Source organism: Chelonia mydas, chromosome 1, assembly GCF_015237465.2.
Source record: "Chelonia mydas isolate rCheMyd1 chromosome 1, rCheMyd1.pri.v2, whole genome shotgun sequence".
In the NCBI taxonomy this organism is placed as follows: domain Eukaryota; kingdom Metazoa; phylum Chordata; order Testudines; family Cheloniidae; genus Chelonia; species Chelonia mydas.
Genome location: NC_057849.1, coordinates 56,703,810 through 56,721,911, shown reverse-complemented (window position 1 = coordinate 56,721,911; position 18,102 = coordinate 56,703,810). Strand labels below are relative to the sequence as shown.

At 45.0% G+C, this 18,102-nt stretch overlaps 1 protein-coding gene across 3 annotated transcripts in view; it reads right to left on the bottom strand.

Moving 5' to 3' along the window:
- KPNA3 (karyopherin subunit alpha 3) overlaps positions 1 to 18,102 on the bottom strand; it is a 78,388-nt gene that overhangs the window by 40,763 nt on the left and 19,523 nt on the right. For all 3 annotated transcript variants that reach the window (XM_037893401.2, XM_037893411.2, XM_037893406.1), the window contains exon 2: positions 17,749 to 17,793. In XM_037893401.2, coding sequence (XP_037749329.1) covers positions 17,749 to 17,793 — 45 coding nt within the window. The remainder of the gene's footprint in view (positions 1 to 17,748; positions 17,794 to 18,102) is intronic.

The following is an 18,102-nucleotide window of genomic DNA, read 5'->3' as shown; positions in this document are numbered from 1 at the left end:
TATGGTAAAGAAAATACCACTAAATGAAGCATATGCCTACTTTTCATCCCCATTGTGTGCCTCCAGTTTAAGGCCCCAATATAGCCACAATGCTTTGCTGAATTGGAGGACCTTAAGCAAAAGGCATATGATGGGGATGAAAAGTAGGCATCTGTTCTCAAAACCAGCCCTGAGTTGATTTCAATGGCACTTAAGTATGTATTTTGTTTCAGAACCTATATGCAGGAAAATGTAAAGGAAGTAAGAATTGGGAGACAACTTCAGAATTTTCTTTAGATGCTGATTTCTTTCAGGTTCTTTGATTCAAGAAATTATAAACTAAAATCTGAGAATTCTGAAAACAATATTAAGAACATATTTGAATTAAGTTACCTGGATTTTCCCTTTCAGTAAACAGATTGTTTTATTGCAAATTTGATCTGTCAGATCCTTCAAAATTCAAGCTGTGGATTGCTAGGCTTGCATCTGTCTCCTTTATGCCACTCCAGTGACAGGTTTCCTCATCAGGGAATCTCACGATGTTTGGGACTTACCCCACCAGCTTAGGGCTGGCACAGAGCCCTATGCCACCCTCCCACTCAGCCCCCAGTGTAGCGGTGCTCCCTGGGAAAGAATGGAACATGGCTGCAGTGGAGTGTGCTTTGAATACTTTGGGCTGGTCTCCAAATTCTGGGCCGTAAAGGAGGATACAAAAGTGGCTAAGGCCATATTTCTATCGCTCTCCATGTCTCAGGACCCAACTCAAAACTGGGGTGAAAGTCTCCCCGGTGTTTACACTAATTAGTTTTATTAATTTGGGAATGAGGATTGCATTAAAGTGTTTAAAGAAAACTATATATTTGGAGAAAATTAGATCTAATTTTCTCCAAGCGTTGCCAGAGAAACATAAGCTAGGAAGATCAGACTAGAAACAGCTAAAGAATTTAGTGAAAATGGACTATCTAAATTTAACGGAAGCAGAGGCATCTATTTTCTAGCCTGCAAAAACAGGACTGGTGATGGTAATCACTTATTTGTAGTGAGCAAAGTAGTTTTTTAGATGTGAAAAACAACGGTTACATACCATGCACTAACTGTGGCTCTTCTAGATGTTGTTAGTGTGAATCTCATGCACATGAGATCAGATTACTTTGAACAGCAGTGTACACTGAGACCATGAAAGTGCCCTGTGACACCTCATGGTCCTGTGCGAGAGCACAAAGGAGAAGCACCCAGGATAATCCCTCAGTTTCCTTGCAATTCAGTCCCATGGGAGTGGAAAACTCCTAAAGTGAAGATGGATTGTGAGATCCACAGTGATTACAACTGTTTGAATAGCCTCAGTTACTGTAGGGTAACCAACCGTTGTTCTTCCTTTGAGTATCTGTCAGTTTAGATTCCACTGTTGGGGACTGGCAAGCAGCACTCTTCCTGGATGGTGGCATGGGGAGTATCAGCTCCATTAGAAGATTGTCATACCACTCCAAACTTGACATCTGCTTTGGTAGCTAAGTCCAAGGCCTAAAGCTTGATAAAAGTCAGTTGGTTACTTCACATTGCAGACCTTAATTGGTATATTCCTAAAGCAGAACAAGAATATTACCTGAACTCTGGTGGAGTGAGCTTTGATATTCAGTGAAAGAGGTACACCAGTCAACTAGTAACCCAGCAAGATACACTGTGTTATCCACTTAAATATTATTTGTGATCAGATGGCCTGGCCCTCTCAGCAGCCGGCTACAGCCAGAAATAAAATGGGAGACAGAATGCTTTGTTCTGTTAGTGTAGTAATGTAGCATACTGCTGAAACACCCAGTGTGTGTATGTAGCTACTTCTCCCCTGACCAAGAGCTGGGTTTCAGGAAGAAAACAGGCAAGTTGATGGAATTCTATCAGATTCAGAGACCACCTTGTGATAAACTTGGTGTGAGGTTTAAGCACCACCTTATCCCTATGAAGTGTCGTGAAGAGAGGGTCACAGCCATAAGTGTTCAGCAGTTGCCCTTCCTCCTGGCTAAAACAACCACAGCTAGGAAGAGTCTTCAGAGGAAAAATAAGTTAGGAACACTTTAATAAGTGGGCTCGAAGGGAAGCCCATAAGTCAAGAGGATGATGCTGATGTTCCAGGCAGCTGCAGGTTCTCTGGTGACTAAGCATTTAACAGGGCCTTGGAGGAAGTTTGATGCCATTAGATGAGAATCCAGAACAACTGTACAGGCAGATGGCAAGCCAAGTTCACTGCGAGATGAATCAATAGAACTGAACAGGCTGGAACATTACAAATGCAGCAAGTAGTCAGAGAACTGCAATACTGAAGCTTGCATAGGGTTCAGGTGCTGCTGACCTGCACAAATCAGTTGCTCTTCCATTTTGATTAATAAGTTATCTGGTGGTGGTCTTCCTGCTCTGTATCAGGATCTCCTGGAGGTGTCTGGAGCAGTCTATGTCTAGCATTCAACCAACAAACATCCAGGCTGTCAAGTGCCAGGAGTGTATGACAGTCTGGGAGCAGGATCGGCAGTTGAATGGACATCTGCAGCAGGTCTGTCAGCCAAAACTGCCTCAACTAGGATAGAGCCATGAAAAGAATAGTGGCTTTGTTTCTTGATTTTGGAAGTTACCATGAGTATCGGGGGATATAGATGGAAAGACATACAGGCATCCAGGACTCCGCTGCAGAAAAAAGGCATCTGGCAATGATCCCAGGCTCATGCCCTCTATGTAACAAACTGACACTTGGCATTGTCCTGGGTGGCAAACAGGTCTATCATGGGAACCCCTCTATGATGAAATCTAGGCTATATCAGAGAATTTCATAGGGACCACTCGTGATTGGCTACGGACTGTGTGCTGAGGATCTCTTCATATTTGTTTGTTGCTGACTTCCACAAGATGAACTACCTGGTTATCCCAGGTCACTAGCACCATGTCCAGAGTTGATGGCCTCCTGACAGTTAGACAGGAGTGTCTCCCCCTGCTTGGTGATGTAGTGCATCAAAGAGAGGTTTTCCATCATGATCTACACTGTAGAATTTTGAACAGGAAGGAAGTCATGCAGACTAGCCTGACGGTCCTGCACTCCAGGACCATGACTTGGAGCCCCAAGTCTTCTCGGGACCAAGTCATTTGCATATGACGATTGTCCATGTGGGCTCTCCAACCACTGAAGTCTTCACAGTGGAGGGTGAGAACTGCACCCCTCCCCACACATTCTTGGGATCCTTTCACTATCACGAGGAGTAACTGGTTAGGCAGTACTAGTGCAGAAAAAGGATCAGGGGGCTATAGTGAACCATAAATTGAATATGAGACAATGTGATGCCTTTGCAAAAACAGGTTACTATTTTGGGGCATAGTATGTAAGACATGGAAGAGGAGGTTACTTACTGTAACTAGGAGGTTCTTGGAGAGGTGTGGTCCCTATCTGCACTTGTGGGTGTACACGGATGCCATGTGCCTGAGTCTGGAAGTTTTCTCCAAGCAGTGTCCTTTGACCCACCCACACACAGTGTCTCCCCTCATGCTAGCAAACAAGAGTATAAGGGGTAGTGTGGGTTGCAGCCACTCCAGTTCCTCCTCTTACTGCAATGTAATCAAGCCCAAAGCAGAGGGAAAAAGAGTGAGAGTAATGGAATACATATAGGGACCATGCATCACTAAGAACCTCCAGTTAGAGTAAATAACCTCCTCTTCTCCTTCAAGTGTATATTCTACACGTGGTTGACAGGTAGCTCATCTCGTGGAAGTCAGTGTATGAAATTTTGAAAGAGACAGTAGTTAAGGACAAAGAGGTAAACTGTAATTGAGATAAAATACAACATAGTTTTACAAAAGGTAGATCATGCCAGACCAGCCTGATCTCCTTTGAAAAGAACTGATTTTTTTTGTAGACAAAGGAAATGCATATAATGCATGGGATACTAGATGGGTAGAGCTCTGAGTTACTACAGAGAATTATTTTCCAGGTGGCTGGTGGGTGGGTCTTGCCCACGTGCTCAGGGTCTAACTGGTGGCTGTATTTGGAGTGAGGAAGGAATTTTCCCCCAGGTCAGATTAGCAAAGACCCTGGGGGAGGGGAGGGTTGGGTTGGGTTTGCTTTCCTCTGCAGCATGGGGCCTGGGTCACTTGAAGGTTTCAACTAGTGTAAATGGTGGATTCTCTGTAACTTAGTCTTTAAATCATTATTTGAGGACTTTAGTAAGTGACTCAGAGGTTAGGGGTCTATTACAGTAGCGGGTGGGTAAGGTTCTGTGGCCTGCAATGTACAGGAGGTCACACTAGATCACAATGGCCCCATTCTGACCTTAAAGTCTGAGAGGATCTATACATGCCACGTGCCCGAGTCCAGAAGTTTTCTCCAAGCAGTGTCCGTTGACTCGCACATGCACAGTGTTTTCCCTCATGCTCCTGAATGAGGATATAAGGCGTGGTGCGGATCAACACCACTCCAGTTCCCTCTTACTGCCGCATGGCTCTGCCTCCAGGCCTGGCTACACTCAATCCACAGGCCGACCGGGACCACGTTGACTCCAGAGTTATCTTGCCTTCCAAAGTTCTTGCCTGGTGGTCCAATGCATCGAAGGTCTTGGTAATAACCCCCTTCACCCCTCCCCTACTGAGAGCCACCATTGTGACTTATGCCTCCCTTACATGATAGGGTGCCCACCTGGACCACCACACAGCCCAGGGTACATGGACACCATGAGAAGCCAGACTGCACATACATTTGCTGGAGCTCGGAGCAGTCCACCTAGCCTGCAAGTCCTTCCCTGGTGGAGGGATGCTGTATCTTCATGTACCCTAAGACAGTATGGCTTATGAAAAGCTTGATCAGAACCTTCCCACTGGTTATCAAACCCACACTCTGCTGGGACCTTAACCTCATCCTGTGAGCTCTCAGAGGCCTGCCCTTCGAACCTATGGTAATGTATGCCATGACCTACCTCTCCATGAAAGTGGCATTCGTAGTAACCATTGCTTTGGCCAGAAGGGTCACTGAGCTACCGGCCATGATGGCATACTCTCCTCGGACAGTATTCTACAAGGAGAAGAATAGTGCTTGCTACAGCCCAAATTCCTCCTACAGGTTGTCTGAATTCCCTATCAACCAGTCAATTCATTTACTTGTGTCTTTTCTGAAACCCCATGCCTGTCCTGAGAACAAGAAACTACACCTCCTTGACCTCAGATATGCCCTGGAGTTCTACCTGCGAAGAACCAAGACCATTAGAAAGTCTCTGATGCTCTTTGCATCCATAGCAGAAAGAGCCAAGGGCTAAGCTATACCCTCACAGGGAATTACTAAGTGGGTCTTGGGGTGCATATTGGAATGCAGTAAAATAGCAAAACTTACACCTCCCAGGGGCGTTACAGTGTGCTCCATGCGAGTGCAAGCAGCCTCTACAGCATCTTTATCGGGTGTCCCATTTCAGGACATTTGCAAAGCTGCAACTTGGTGATCTAGCCACACATTTATGGCACACTCCACCCTGATTCAAGCGTCAGCTGTGGATGCAGCAGGAGGAAGGTCTGTATTACAAACTGTGATAAGTGACAGCAGAACTAATTAAAGATTCAACTATTAGTGCCCCTTATAGTTTGTCCTTCTCAACTCTTGAAAGTTCTACATTGAGGTCAAACTATCAGGCTGGTAGTTTCCCAGAATACTTTTTTCTCCTTTCTTAAAAATAGGAACTATATTAGCAATTCTCCAGTGACAGGGTAGAACCCCCGAGTTTACAGATTCATTAAAAATCCCTGCTGCTAGGCTTGCAATTTCACGTGCCAGTTCCTTTAATATTCTTTGGTGGAGATTATCTGGGCCTCCCATTTTAGTCCCATTAAACTGGAATACATTTAGGGACCAACTCCCAAGTAGTAGTAAATGTTCCACTCTACTTGGGACTGATGAGGCCTCAGGTGGAATTCTGTGTCCAGTTCTTGACACCACAATTTAAGATGTGGACAAAGTGGGTAGAGTCCAGATGAGAACAAAAAATTATAACAGCATTAGAAAACACGACCTATGAGGAAAGATTAAAAAACTGGGCATGTTTAGTCTTGAGAAGAGAAGACAGAGGGGACCTGATAACAGCTTTCAAGTATGTTAAGGTCTATTACAAAGGGGATAGTGACCAGTTGTTCTCTACATCCAAAAAGACAGAACAAGCAGCAATCAGCTTAGTCTTCAGCAAGGGAGATTTAGGTTAAATATTAGGAAAAACTACCCTTATAGTTAGGACGTTAAATTCTAGGATAGTTTAACCAAGAGAGATTTTGGAATCCCTGCTATTGGAAGTTAAGAACAGGTTAGACCAGTGATTCTCAAACTTTTTACCATTGTGGGCTGCATATGCAGCTTTCTCTGTGTTATATGGGCCGTATCTACACAATATATAAACTACCTGTACGGCCCTGAGGATGTCACGAGCCACAGCTGTGTGCTGATTGGTCTGCAAGCAGCCCGCAGGTTGAGAACCACTGGGTTAGACAAACCCACCATGGGTAGTCTGGGAGCATGTGTAATTCAGTGAGCAAGCTAGTGACAGAAAGGAAAGAGTTGTCGTCATTTGATTTGTAAAAAAACTACAGAATCAAAATTTCAATGGTGTTACTCTCCAGGGCGTGGCTCAAGGGACTTGCTGCCCCTCTGGCTCACAGCTCCAGATCCTTCCGCTGGTGGAAATTTTGACAATACAATGCAGTCAGAAATGGCTTGACTTGGGTATCATTCAAAAGCCCTTTATCTCAAACACAATGGTAGCAAACATGACAAATCTAGAACAATTATGTTGTGTTTTAATTATACTTTAACACAGGCATATCAAACATGCCACCCTTACAAAGTTAAATTTTGGCCCTCAACTGACAATACTGTGTTATCAGTTAATGCTCAGAAAAGGATACTTCATTAAGTTTTTTAATGCTACAGTATACTACAAATCAAAAGAGTACTTCAAATTGATTTGCCATCATTAGCAAAAAAAAGAAGGGGTTCAACAGTACTGATTATCATCTTTATTATGCAAAAAGAGTTACAAGGCACTGATTAAAGACATCAGCATCCAGCCATAAATTACTGGAATCCCACTACAAATGCTATGCAGTTACATAACATACTTCATGTACCATAATTACACTCCAAAAGTAATTTATTACAAAATCCTGGTTTTTACTTTAGTCTTTATCATTTTTACACATCAATGGGGAGATTAGTACCAACAGTAGCTGAATCTTTGGTGAATACCACCGTGGAGGACCTGGTTAAACACAATGCTCTGTGGCACTATACATGCTACAATTGCTCCCAGAAACAGAATTTGGCAAGGTTAGTGAGCATCAGGAAAAAAACAAAACAAAACAAAAAAAACTTAAGATGCTGGCATAAGTGCCAGCCATGGGCAAGATTTGCCTTATACTAGGTCTCATGGCGTGCATTTTGAGACGAACAGCTGCTTCTTCCGCAGCAAGCCAGAATCCCAAAGGCATCCATTAAGCACAATTTCAACAAGAGACAGATGAGAAACTGTATGAAACAGTCATTCTTAGTGAGAACGTTTCATGGAATTAAAATTAGGTAGATGTATTGACCCAAAAGATTTCGAAGCATATGACATATATTGAGTGCTACACTAAGAATATCTAATGTGTTATGTCAACAGGTAAAAGCAACAGAAATAAATACGGATTTTACTGCTGCAAACTGTGGAGTTCATAAATTGCCTTACAGAGGCTCTAATGGATGGGAAAGTAGTGGTGATGGCTGAAGCAGAAGTTAAGAGAAATATGTGCTTTGAACAGGATTGAAGAGGAACAAATGCTTAGTAGAAAGGCTCTTAAAGCACTTACTGAAGATGAACTGTAGGATTTTTAGCAATCCTAGCTGCATAAATGAATCACAACGCATGTCCTTAAAAGCTGCAAAAGACATGGGGCTATCAAAAGAAAGTGCTGATATCAACAGTAATATGAAGGATCTTTGCATCTGCTGAATTTTTATGAAAAAGCATTTTGTCCTGCGGTACATGGGAGTTGCAGGGATCCATAGCTGATGCCAAACTCAAAAAAATAATCCCACATGACCTGTACTACTACTTTAAATAGTGCTTCGGTGGTCATGGTGACTTACTCACCAGCAAATGACAGTATTCAAACAGAGAACAAGGCTGTCATTTTACTGCAAAGCCTCATGTGCAAGTGGCTTGAGTGAAAGGCAGGTTTCCAACACATATAACTGTGCTACATATGTGTAATTTATCACTACAAATAACTGTTGGAAAGACCATATAATTTTACTGGAAGACATTTGATTTAGCCTCCAAAGTCACCCTCCACACTCCGAAGGTGCTCAGAATGACAGACAGTTACTGACGAGGTCATAATTGCATAGCTGTTTGTATGCAAAGTTTACCATTTAAAGACCAAAATTATGACATTATGCAGAGCTACACTGGTGGATGTTTTCCACAAAGCAGACAAATGGAGGAAAATTCCCACTGATAAGGGCTGCATTTATACCTGCTATAAAAAGGGCAAATCCTCAGGCAATGGAAAGATCAAAACCATCCTCCCCTATCAAGCATGGATGGATCGTGAAGAATAGACTGATCACACCAGTTGTGTGTGAAAGACCATGTGCTCCCAAATCAATCCTTCAGCTAATCAAATGCTCAGGTGCAAAGACTAGATGCTCACCTCCCTGCAGTGTTTGGCTAGCAGCCAGCCTCATCTGGAGATCTGTAAGTGCAGTGTGGACAAGGATCAGCGTGACAACGTTTGGCAGTGCTGCCTTAGACACTGATGACACTGATTACATTAACAAATGTTTTTAGTCGTACCTGTCAAGACTAGCTTCCCTAGGCTTATCGAAGGTAAATGTTTTCTTCATGTAAGCAATAGATCTCTGTGTTAAAGTATCATTTAAAATGTAGTTTTTTAAACTTTTTTTCAAATGTATATCTATGCAACTATTCTAGATTTGTTATGTTTGGTACCATTGTGTTTGTGGGAGGAAGGGCTTTTGAATGATACCCAACTTGTCCCATTTCTAATGACAATTATCAAAATTTTCATCAATTGGAGGACTTGGCGTTGAGAGCCAGAGGGGCAGCAAGCCCCCATACCATGCCACAGAGGATAACAGCAGTGAAATTATGATTCTGCAGATTTTTACAAAGCAAATGACATCTCTCCTACCTTTCTATCACTAACTTGCCCACAGAATAAGATTTTACTACATTATGCTGCCAGACTATATATTTGGTTCCGCTTTGATGTGGAGAGGGGAAGGCGGATGAACTAAATGACCTCTTGAGGTCCCTTTTCAGACCTACATTGCTAGGATTGTGATCTCAGCTCTGTGATGACATGAGGCAGAACCATGGCATTTTTACTTGTCTGGTGTTTTGCTGGGGAATAGATCAATCTGAGCCAGAGCTGGTGTAACTGTAGGTGAAATCTGGCAGGCAGCATCATGTATGTACTACATTCCTGAGGACATTCTGCACCCCCAAACAAAAAAACTGTGCACAATTTTAAAATTCTGCACATTTTATTTGTCAAATAAATGTGGAAGCTCCGGCATGGCATTGGGGAGCACAGGCCACTGATTTCCCACCTCTTGCAGCCCCCCCCGGGACACAGATTCAGTGGTGAGGCTGCACCCAACCCTGACACAGCACAAGGAACTGGCCTGCCCCAGACACACCCCAGGGCCTTGCCCCTCCATGCCAGGTGCATCAGGTGTCGGCTGGCAGGTGCAACAAGGAAGGATCCAAGTGTGGAGGGACTTAGTGTAGGTGGATCCAGGTGTGGGTTGAGAGGGCTGTGCGTAGGACAATCTGGTTATGGGCAGCTCAGTGGGGGATTCTGGGTGCAGCGGTAATGGGATGCTGCAGCAGGGGCCAGGTGAAGATGGTTGGGCTCAGCAGGGGGTCTGGATGTGGGGGAAATAGTGAGGGGGTTCAGACACTGGAGTAGTGGGGCTCGGGGGGGTGGAGATCCAGGTGCCTCATCAGGGTAGTCCTGGTTCAGGGGGAGTGTGGCTCATTGGAGGGAGAGGTTCTGGGTGCAGGGGGAGTGAAGCTAGGCACAAGGGCCTAGGTATGAGGGTTGCATGGGGGTTGGGCGGATGTGGGAGCAGCTCCCTGTACAATGATCCCTTCCCCTGCAGCTGAGCAGAGAGGTGCATGAAGCATGGGGGGTAAGGGAGTTTGCAGAGCCAGGGGAGAAATCTGGGAGTAGGTCTGACATGGCCACTGATGCCACGGGGGAAGTAGTCCCATCTTCCCCAGCTCAGGTGGGACTAGCACCTGAGCCAGGTGCAGGGTAGGAGCCACCAGCCGGGTCTTCCCCAGTCCCATCCCCTGCCCCACAGTGATTTACCTCTCTGCCAGCTGTCCTGGGCACCCGAAACACATACTGCTTGGGAGGGTTGCATGACCACTCTTTTGGCTTCCTTTGCTTCCCCGTCAGAAAGTCATTTTTCTGCAGGGGACAAATTCTGTGCATGCAGAGTGGCACAGAATTCCCCCACGAGTAATACCAACATACAGCTGAACAACTCCATACACATCAGCATTGTCATAGTCATGTATGTTTCTATTCTAACAGTGACTGCATTGACAGGAATCTATGTTCAGGCAAGTATGCGCTTGTCGACATGGTCAAGGCTCCTCTGAATTACTGTCTGTGATGGGATAAGAGAAGGATTTTCATATTTGACCAGGAGACCCACGTGAGAGAACAAAAAGGGCATATTACAGGCTTGCTGCTGTCTCCTTCTGGGATATGCCCTCAACCAATCAAGATGAGGATAAATATGAATAGCCTTCCTTCTGAGGATGGACCCCTGCTACCACTAGGCACTTGATAACTGAGTGCTGTGAAAAGCCCCAATGGTAGTACCTAATACTGGTACTATTTAGTCCCCATTGTGAATCTTTGGTATTGTCTGTAACCCGGATAGATGGCTATGTGGAAGCCATCTCTTGTAAGCTGAGAGCCATGAACCAGTCTTGAGCCTGAAGAGATGTGATGAATGAAGTAAGCGTTGCCATCCTGAATCTGAGGCTATGTGTATACTTAAACTGCTACAGTGGCACAATTTCAGTGTTGCAGCTGTGCTTTTGTAGCGGTTTAAGCAGACGCACTCACCACAGTGATGAGAGGTTCTCCCATTGCTGTAGTTAATCCACCTGCCCAAGAGGGGGTAGCTAGGTTAACGAAAGATTTCTTCCACTGACCTAGCACTGTCTACACTGGGAGTAGTCAGCTTAACTGCATGGTTCAGAGGTGAGGACTTTTCATGCCCTAAGCAACATAGCTAGGATGACCTAATCTGGCTTGAGGCAGCATATGTATTTGTTCAGTCTTCTCAGCTCTAGAAGAGAAGAAAGTCCCTTATTTTTTCTTCAGGATAAGAAATGGGAGCAGAAGCCTCTTTCTTTGTATTCAGTAGGTACCTCTTCTCTGGCTCCTAGATGAAGCAATAAGGTCACTTTTGCTTGCGCTAGGCTCTTGTGAAAAGGGTACCTGAAAAAGAACAGGGAAGGGGGCAGGTAGGGAGTTATGTGTGGAAACGTATGGGGCCCATGTGTCAGCTATGACAGCCACCAATCCCCAAAAGAACGAGTGCAAGATGGTTCTGAAGGTGGGTCCAGGCTCCAGGGAGACTCAGTTCTCCTGTCAAATTTGCTGCCTCAGAAGGAGCCAGGTTAGCAGAGGAGATGGCCATCCCCTGGAATACCTGGGCTGCCTTTGAGGATACTCTGTTTAGTGTCCCCAAGAGTAGGACAGTGTCCTCTGCTGGGAATGGTACTTGCAATGTTTAGTATAGGGGGGCTGAAATATAGATCCCTGAGAAACCATACTGTTGACCTTGAGTCCTTAAGGGAGCAGAATAATTAGTCTGTTTTCTGTCTGAAGAGCTCCATTCCCCTGAAAGGCAGTGGCCTGTACCTTGTGCAGCGTGCCAGATTCCTAGAGCCATGAGGTCTGTGTCATAGTGACAGCCATGGACTATGCAGCTGTACCAGATGTATCAGTGGCTGCCAGTAGTGACATTCCCACAACCATCTCGCCCTCCTTAATATTCCTTTATCTCATCCCTGTTCTGGTGCTTGATTTTGCATTCTCCCAGGTGAGAAAGTTGTACTTGGCAAATAAGCCCTGGTAATTTGCCAACAGGAGCTGGAGTGAGGCTGATGAATATGCCTTGCACTCTAAAAGTTACAACTCACTGGGGTCTTTGTCCTTCAGTGTTCCTTTTGTGGACACATTTTTTCCTGTCTTGCCAAAACAATCATGGACCATGGGTTTGGATAGGCATAAAGGTGTTCAAAGCCCTTTGGGGGCACCTGACATCTCTTCTCTACCTCTTTTCCAAGTGGGCGGAAGTGTGTGTGGAATATTTGCTACAGTCCTTAGGCTGGTTGCAGGATCCATTCATTAACAAGGAGGGCAACTCTGGCTCGCATTATGGTTGTCAAAATACCAAAAAAATTGAGAGACTTCTCATGTATATAAATACAGCTGCAACATGCAGGATATCTGCAATGCAAGACAGGTGGTCCTAAAAAGCTTTAAAGTAAACAATTGCTAGGGCTGTTGTCACTGCCTCATCCACAGATGAGAAAGACAAGGGTTGCTGTAACTCCTTCATTGCTTCTTGCTCTTGGGAGCTGATACGTGGTTCTGATGTGGGCAGCCTAATTAATAAAGCCATTGGGAACATGATCTCCTACCCTTTCTGGAAACATAGGAAAGGGATCTGCTCCTGGATGCATGACGACAGTTCCAGTAAGGCCAACATGAGCAAGGTGACATGCTCATAGATACTGGCTTGGTTCAGGATGTCTGCCTCAGTGCCACTCCTGCCCCATTCTGGGACATGACTGAATAAGGGCTCCCCAGTGACATCCTTCGGGTCACTATGGAAGCAGAAAGAGGATCTCTGTCCAACGCAGGCAAAAAGGATGGCACGGAGTGTATCTCCTCTTTGATTGGCAGTGCTGTAGAGTAATATGGCATTGGTACCAGTCATTTATTTGGCATGGTGAATGTCTAGAGGTGATTGAAATTCCTCCAGATTGTATCTTGGGCCCTTGCTGACTTCAGCTGCAGATACCAGTACCAAGGCTGGCACTGGATCTCTCTTTCCCTGTCTGGTCAAGGACTTAGACCTTGCTTACACTACACAGTTTTGTTGACAAAAAAAGTCATGGTTTGTCAACAAAACAGTGGCGAAGTATACACTACAATGCTACTTCTGTCAACAAAACTCTCCTGCTTTGCTGACAAAATAAAACCACCTCTACAAGAGGTCGAGAGCTTTTTGTGGCAAAGTCAGATTAACAAAATGTCAGTGTAGACACTGCGGTTGGTTATGTTGCCATAAATGGCCTCTAGGAGGTATCCCACAATGCCCATCCTGACTGCTCTGGTCAGCAGTTCGAACTCCACTGCCCTGCACCCAGGTACACAGGCATTTGCCCCTGCTCCTTTAAAGGCTCAGGAATTTTTGAAATTCCACTTCCTGTTCGCTCGGCATGGAGAGCTCACATCACATCTTCCAGCTGACTATGACGACTCCATGCAGCAAACAATCTCCCACTTGGAGCACAGCTGAGTTGTTGGATCTGCTGGCACTATGGGAAGAGGAGGCTGTGCAGTCCCAGCTCCACTCCAGTTGTAGGAACTTCAATACCTACAGGCAGATTTTTCACGGCTTGTTGGATAAGGGCCACAAACAGGACACTGTGCAGTGTGGTATGAAAAAAGAGCTGAGGCAGGCTTACCAGAAGGCAAGGGAGACAAACTGTCGCTCTGGTGTTGCACCAAAGACTTGCCACTTCCATAAGGAGCTAGATGCCATCCTTCGCAGCAACCTCACCTCCACCACCAAAAGCCCAGTGGATACTTTGATGGGGCAGCAGGCAGCGGACATTGGACTCAACTCCAAGGATGAAGTTGTAGATGAATAGGTGGTGCACACATCACAGTCTGGTGGCGTGGTGAGTCAGGACCTCTTTTCCACTCTGGAGGGGACTGGCCAGTCCCAGCAGTCCATCTCTGGTGCGCATGATGCAAGAAAGGAGAGTCCTGGGCAAATGATTTTTTGTGTTGATGCTGCTCGGTTATAAGAGGTAACTATGTTCTTTGCTCTGTATGTTCTAGAAATGGGTGAAGGGATAGAAATGTGCAAGACTAGCTGTGTTTCTGCTCCATATTCCCCTGTGCAGTTAAGCAGTGTGGCAGAATAGTGTGTTGATACACACTGAGATTTCATGGGAAACCTCCAGAGAGATCTCCAGGAAACGTTCCTCCAGGTACTTGCCAATCCTCTGCTGAAAGTTCCTTGGCAGAGCTGCTTTATTCCTTCTCCCATTGTAGGAAACTTGCCCACGCCACTCAGCAATCACTTGTGCAGGGACCAAAGCAGCACACAGGTGAACAGCATAGGAACCAGATCTGAAACTGCATGCGTAAGGAGATGTACCCTTGCATACTCTCAGGAGTAAGATATCACCTTCAATCACCCCCGCCTGTGGAAAACGGTGGCAGAATTTATAATATTGTCCTTAGTCACCTGCACAGATCCCCTTAAAAACCACCTAGACCCTTTGGCCCTTCCTGAATGCCCAGGCCGAACTCGCCATATTCAGGGCATTCGCCGAGATGTTTGCTTGCCAAAGGACAGTGAGAAAGTGATTGGTATGTTAAGAGGTGTATTTCACTATAGCGATTCAATGCTGTACGTGAACTAACAATCATGCTTCTGCTATTGTTTCTTGTGCTACTACAGATATGACCTTCAGGGGGAACCCCCAACACTCCAGCCAAGCGCCTCCACCAGATAAAAGGAAGCGACCAAGATGGAACAAGGAGGACATGTTCAGAGAGATGCTATAATACCTGGAGGCCAAAAAAAAAGAACACTGCATGGAAAAAGTGTGTGTGTTAATTGGCATTTAATAAAAACAAACTCTCTGAAAGATAACCAATCTTTATTCATCTTCTACACATGGTGGTTGCTGCTGTTAGTAATACATAGTGGCAGTTTGATCATTTGTTGACTAAAAATCCTGGTCATGAATCACCACAATTTTCATGCAAGACAGCAAGTTAACAAAACATGACAAGAGTGCTGTATGAAATGACATTACTGGGGCTCAGTATCAAGATGTTGCCTCAAAGCCTCCCCAATTCGAATAGCTTCCGCTTGTGACCCTCTAATAGCCCTGGTATCTGGCTGCTCAAATTCAGCAGCCAGGCAATCCACCTCCGCACTCCACCCTGGGGGAAAAACTTTTCACCCCTAGCCTCACAAATATTATGGTGTGTGCAGAAGGCTCCTATGACCATGGGAATGTTCTCTCATTTAGGACTAATCTGCCATAAAGGCAGCGCCAGTGTGTTTTTAATCTGCCAAAGGCACATGCCATGGTCATTCTGCACCTGCTCAGCCTATGGCTGAAGTGCTCCTTGCTGCTGTCCAGGTTTCCCACGTAAGGCTTCATGAGCCATGCGAGTAAGGAGGACCCTGGGTCTCTCAGGATCACTATGGACATTTCAACATCTCCAACTGGAATCTTCTGGTCAGGAAAGAAAGTTGCTGCTTGGAGCTTTCTATACAGGCCAGTGTTCCTGAAGATACGTGTGTCATGCACGTTCCTGGACCACCCCATGTTGTCAGTGAAACGCCCATGGTGATCCTCAAGCACCAGCAATACCACAGAGTACCCCCTTTATTGATGTATTCCATCGCAGGATGGTCCAGGGCCAAAACTGGAATGAGTGTGCCATCTATCGCTCCGCCAGTTAGAAAAGTGGCTTTCCACACCCGAAAGTTCTGCAACCACTGCTTGTCATCCCAGACCTGCATAATGATGCGATCCCACCACTCAATACTTGTTTCCTGAGCCCAAACGTGAGAGTCCACAGTATTCAGCTGCTTCATGAAGGACAAAAGTAATCTGGTGTTTCTTTCCATGGCACACAGCAGGTCAGGCAACTCTGATTCCTGTTCAGACTGGGTGCTCATGATACACTGCATGACCATCTGCGAGGTGTTCAGAACAGTAGAGAGCAGTGGAGGATCCATCCTTTCAGACTGAGATGGCAGGCACGTAAGAGGGGCCACTGAAAAATTCCATGAAATGCAGTTGGAAGTCCCTGGAATGTTGGGACAAAGAACTGCATAGGACATTGAACCCACACCCATGATGCACTGAGATCTATTCTGCCTTCCCACAACTCCTAGCTTTAGAAGGTGGCGAGTAACATAGTGGGATAGCTACCTACAGTGCACTGCTCTCACTGTCAATGCTAGAGCACGAAGAGTGTACGCACTATGCTGACAAAAGTAGCTTAGTGTGAACATGTACAAGTGATTAATTATCCCAGTTTTTTATTGTCTGCTTAACGTGTGTTGACAAAACTCTGTAGTGTAGAGAAGGCCTTATGCTGTCCTTTGAGGAGTGACGTTTATTTTCCTCCTCAGATTTCTCTTCACATTTAGAGCTAATATTTGGGCTCTGAATGAGCCTCATTGATACGTACAGGCCTCTATGCTGGCTTTACTGCCTACAATACTGACCCCAGGGCTGACTTGTCTCCAACAAGACTGGTATGCAGCTTGTTGTAAAGGGCACCACCTCATTTATTGTTGGCCTTGTGATCTCCCTACTGAAGTTTCTTTGCTTTCATGCTGCATTGTTGCTGATTCCCATCATACCCCTTGGGTGGCATCCCATGTGCAATCTGTTCATAGATGTCCATGTTTCTACAACTGGTCTATAGCTGTGCTTGAAACCTCTTCTTCCCACAGGCAGAAGATCCAATACCTCCTGTCTACTGCAGGCAGCACCATATCTAGCAAATGGACCCACCACAGGTCAGTTGGGCAGTTGCACACAAGGGTGAGCTGCTAGGTGTGCTTGCCAAAGTATGTAATCAGGAAATGGCATTTAAAAAACAAAACACATGGGGGAGTTTAAATGGCATGGGTGGGAGGGGGGACGGTGGCTTCCAGTCTCTGACTCCTGAGAAGCAGAGTCTACAGTTGTGGCCAGAGTAGTCACTTGTTGCAGGGAATGGGGCATTGTGGGACTGATGGTGGAGGACAGTTAGGGTTGACACAGGTCATTCAGTGTCTATGCTTGCACTGCATTGACCTCAATAGACCAATCATGGCTCCACACCATTTGGGGAGGTGGGTATATAGACTATCGGTGTGACAGGGTGCTTACATCATCTGGGAGATAAATTTGAGTGTTGGCGCATGCACAAATAGGTTGCTGCAAGGCAACTTATGTCAACCTAATTAAGTACTGCAGATCAGGCCTGAGAGCCAAAAAACAAGACCTCCCACACCTTCTGAAGTGCCAGAACTGCTCCGTTCCAAAGTTTCAAGCTTACAGCTTCTTGACAGCTTCTATAATGCTTTGCAATACAAAAGGTACATTGAAAATTTGGTGGCAGAGTAATACTAAATTGAATTTTATGCCACATTAAATACACACAGCAACAGCTATAAGTTGACTAAGCTGAGCTGAGCTAAAAGTAGGCAATGGGGGCAAGACAACTAGGAGGGAGTGGGGAAGTGAAGAAATACTTCGTAATTCTAGAATCCATAAGACAATTTAAGCCTAATATTCTCTGTAGGACATGAGGCCTTGAACAGAGGCTTGTAGTAGAAACACAATAGTAACAGATGAATGTCAAAATTATGAAAATTTCCAGCTAATAAGCAAAAGCAGATCAAATTACCTTCCGCAGTTCAATTGTTACTTCATTTCTGTGTCTTCGCATTGTCTGCAAAGCAAAAAAAAAAAATCAAGATTATATATGAAGAAAAACAGTGTACATAGATTTGTAAACAGTGTTCTCCTAAGCTACTTAAAATGAAGCTATCACAGAAAGCTACAACAGAAGAGGGCTTAGTGTAAAGCACTTCAATTATAAACAAAATGTAATCAATTTTGGAATCTTTCACAGCACAGATCTTGGGAACCACAGGGTTAAAGAAAAAAATAAAATACCCCACAAATATGGTAAAAAGCTTCATTATGAATGCAGAAAACAAGTACACTGAAGGATAGAAAGCTTTTTGAATAATTTAAT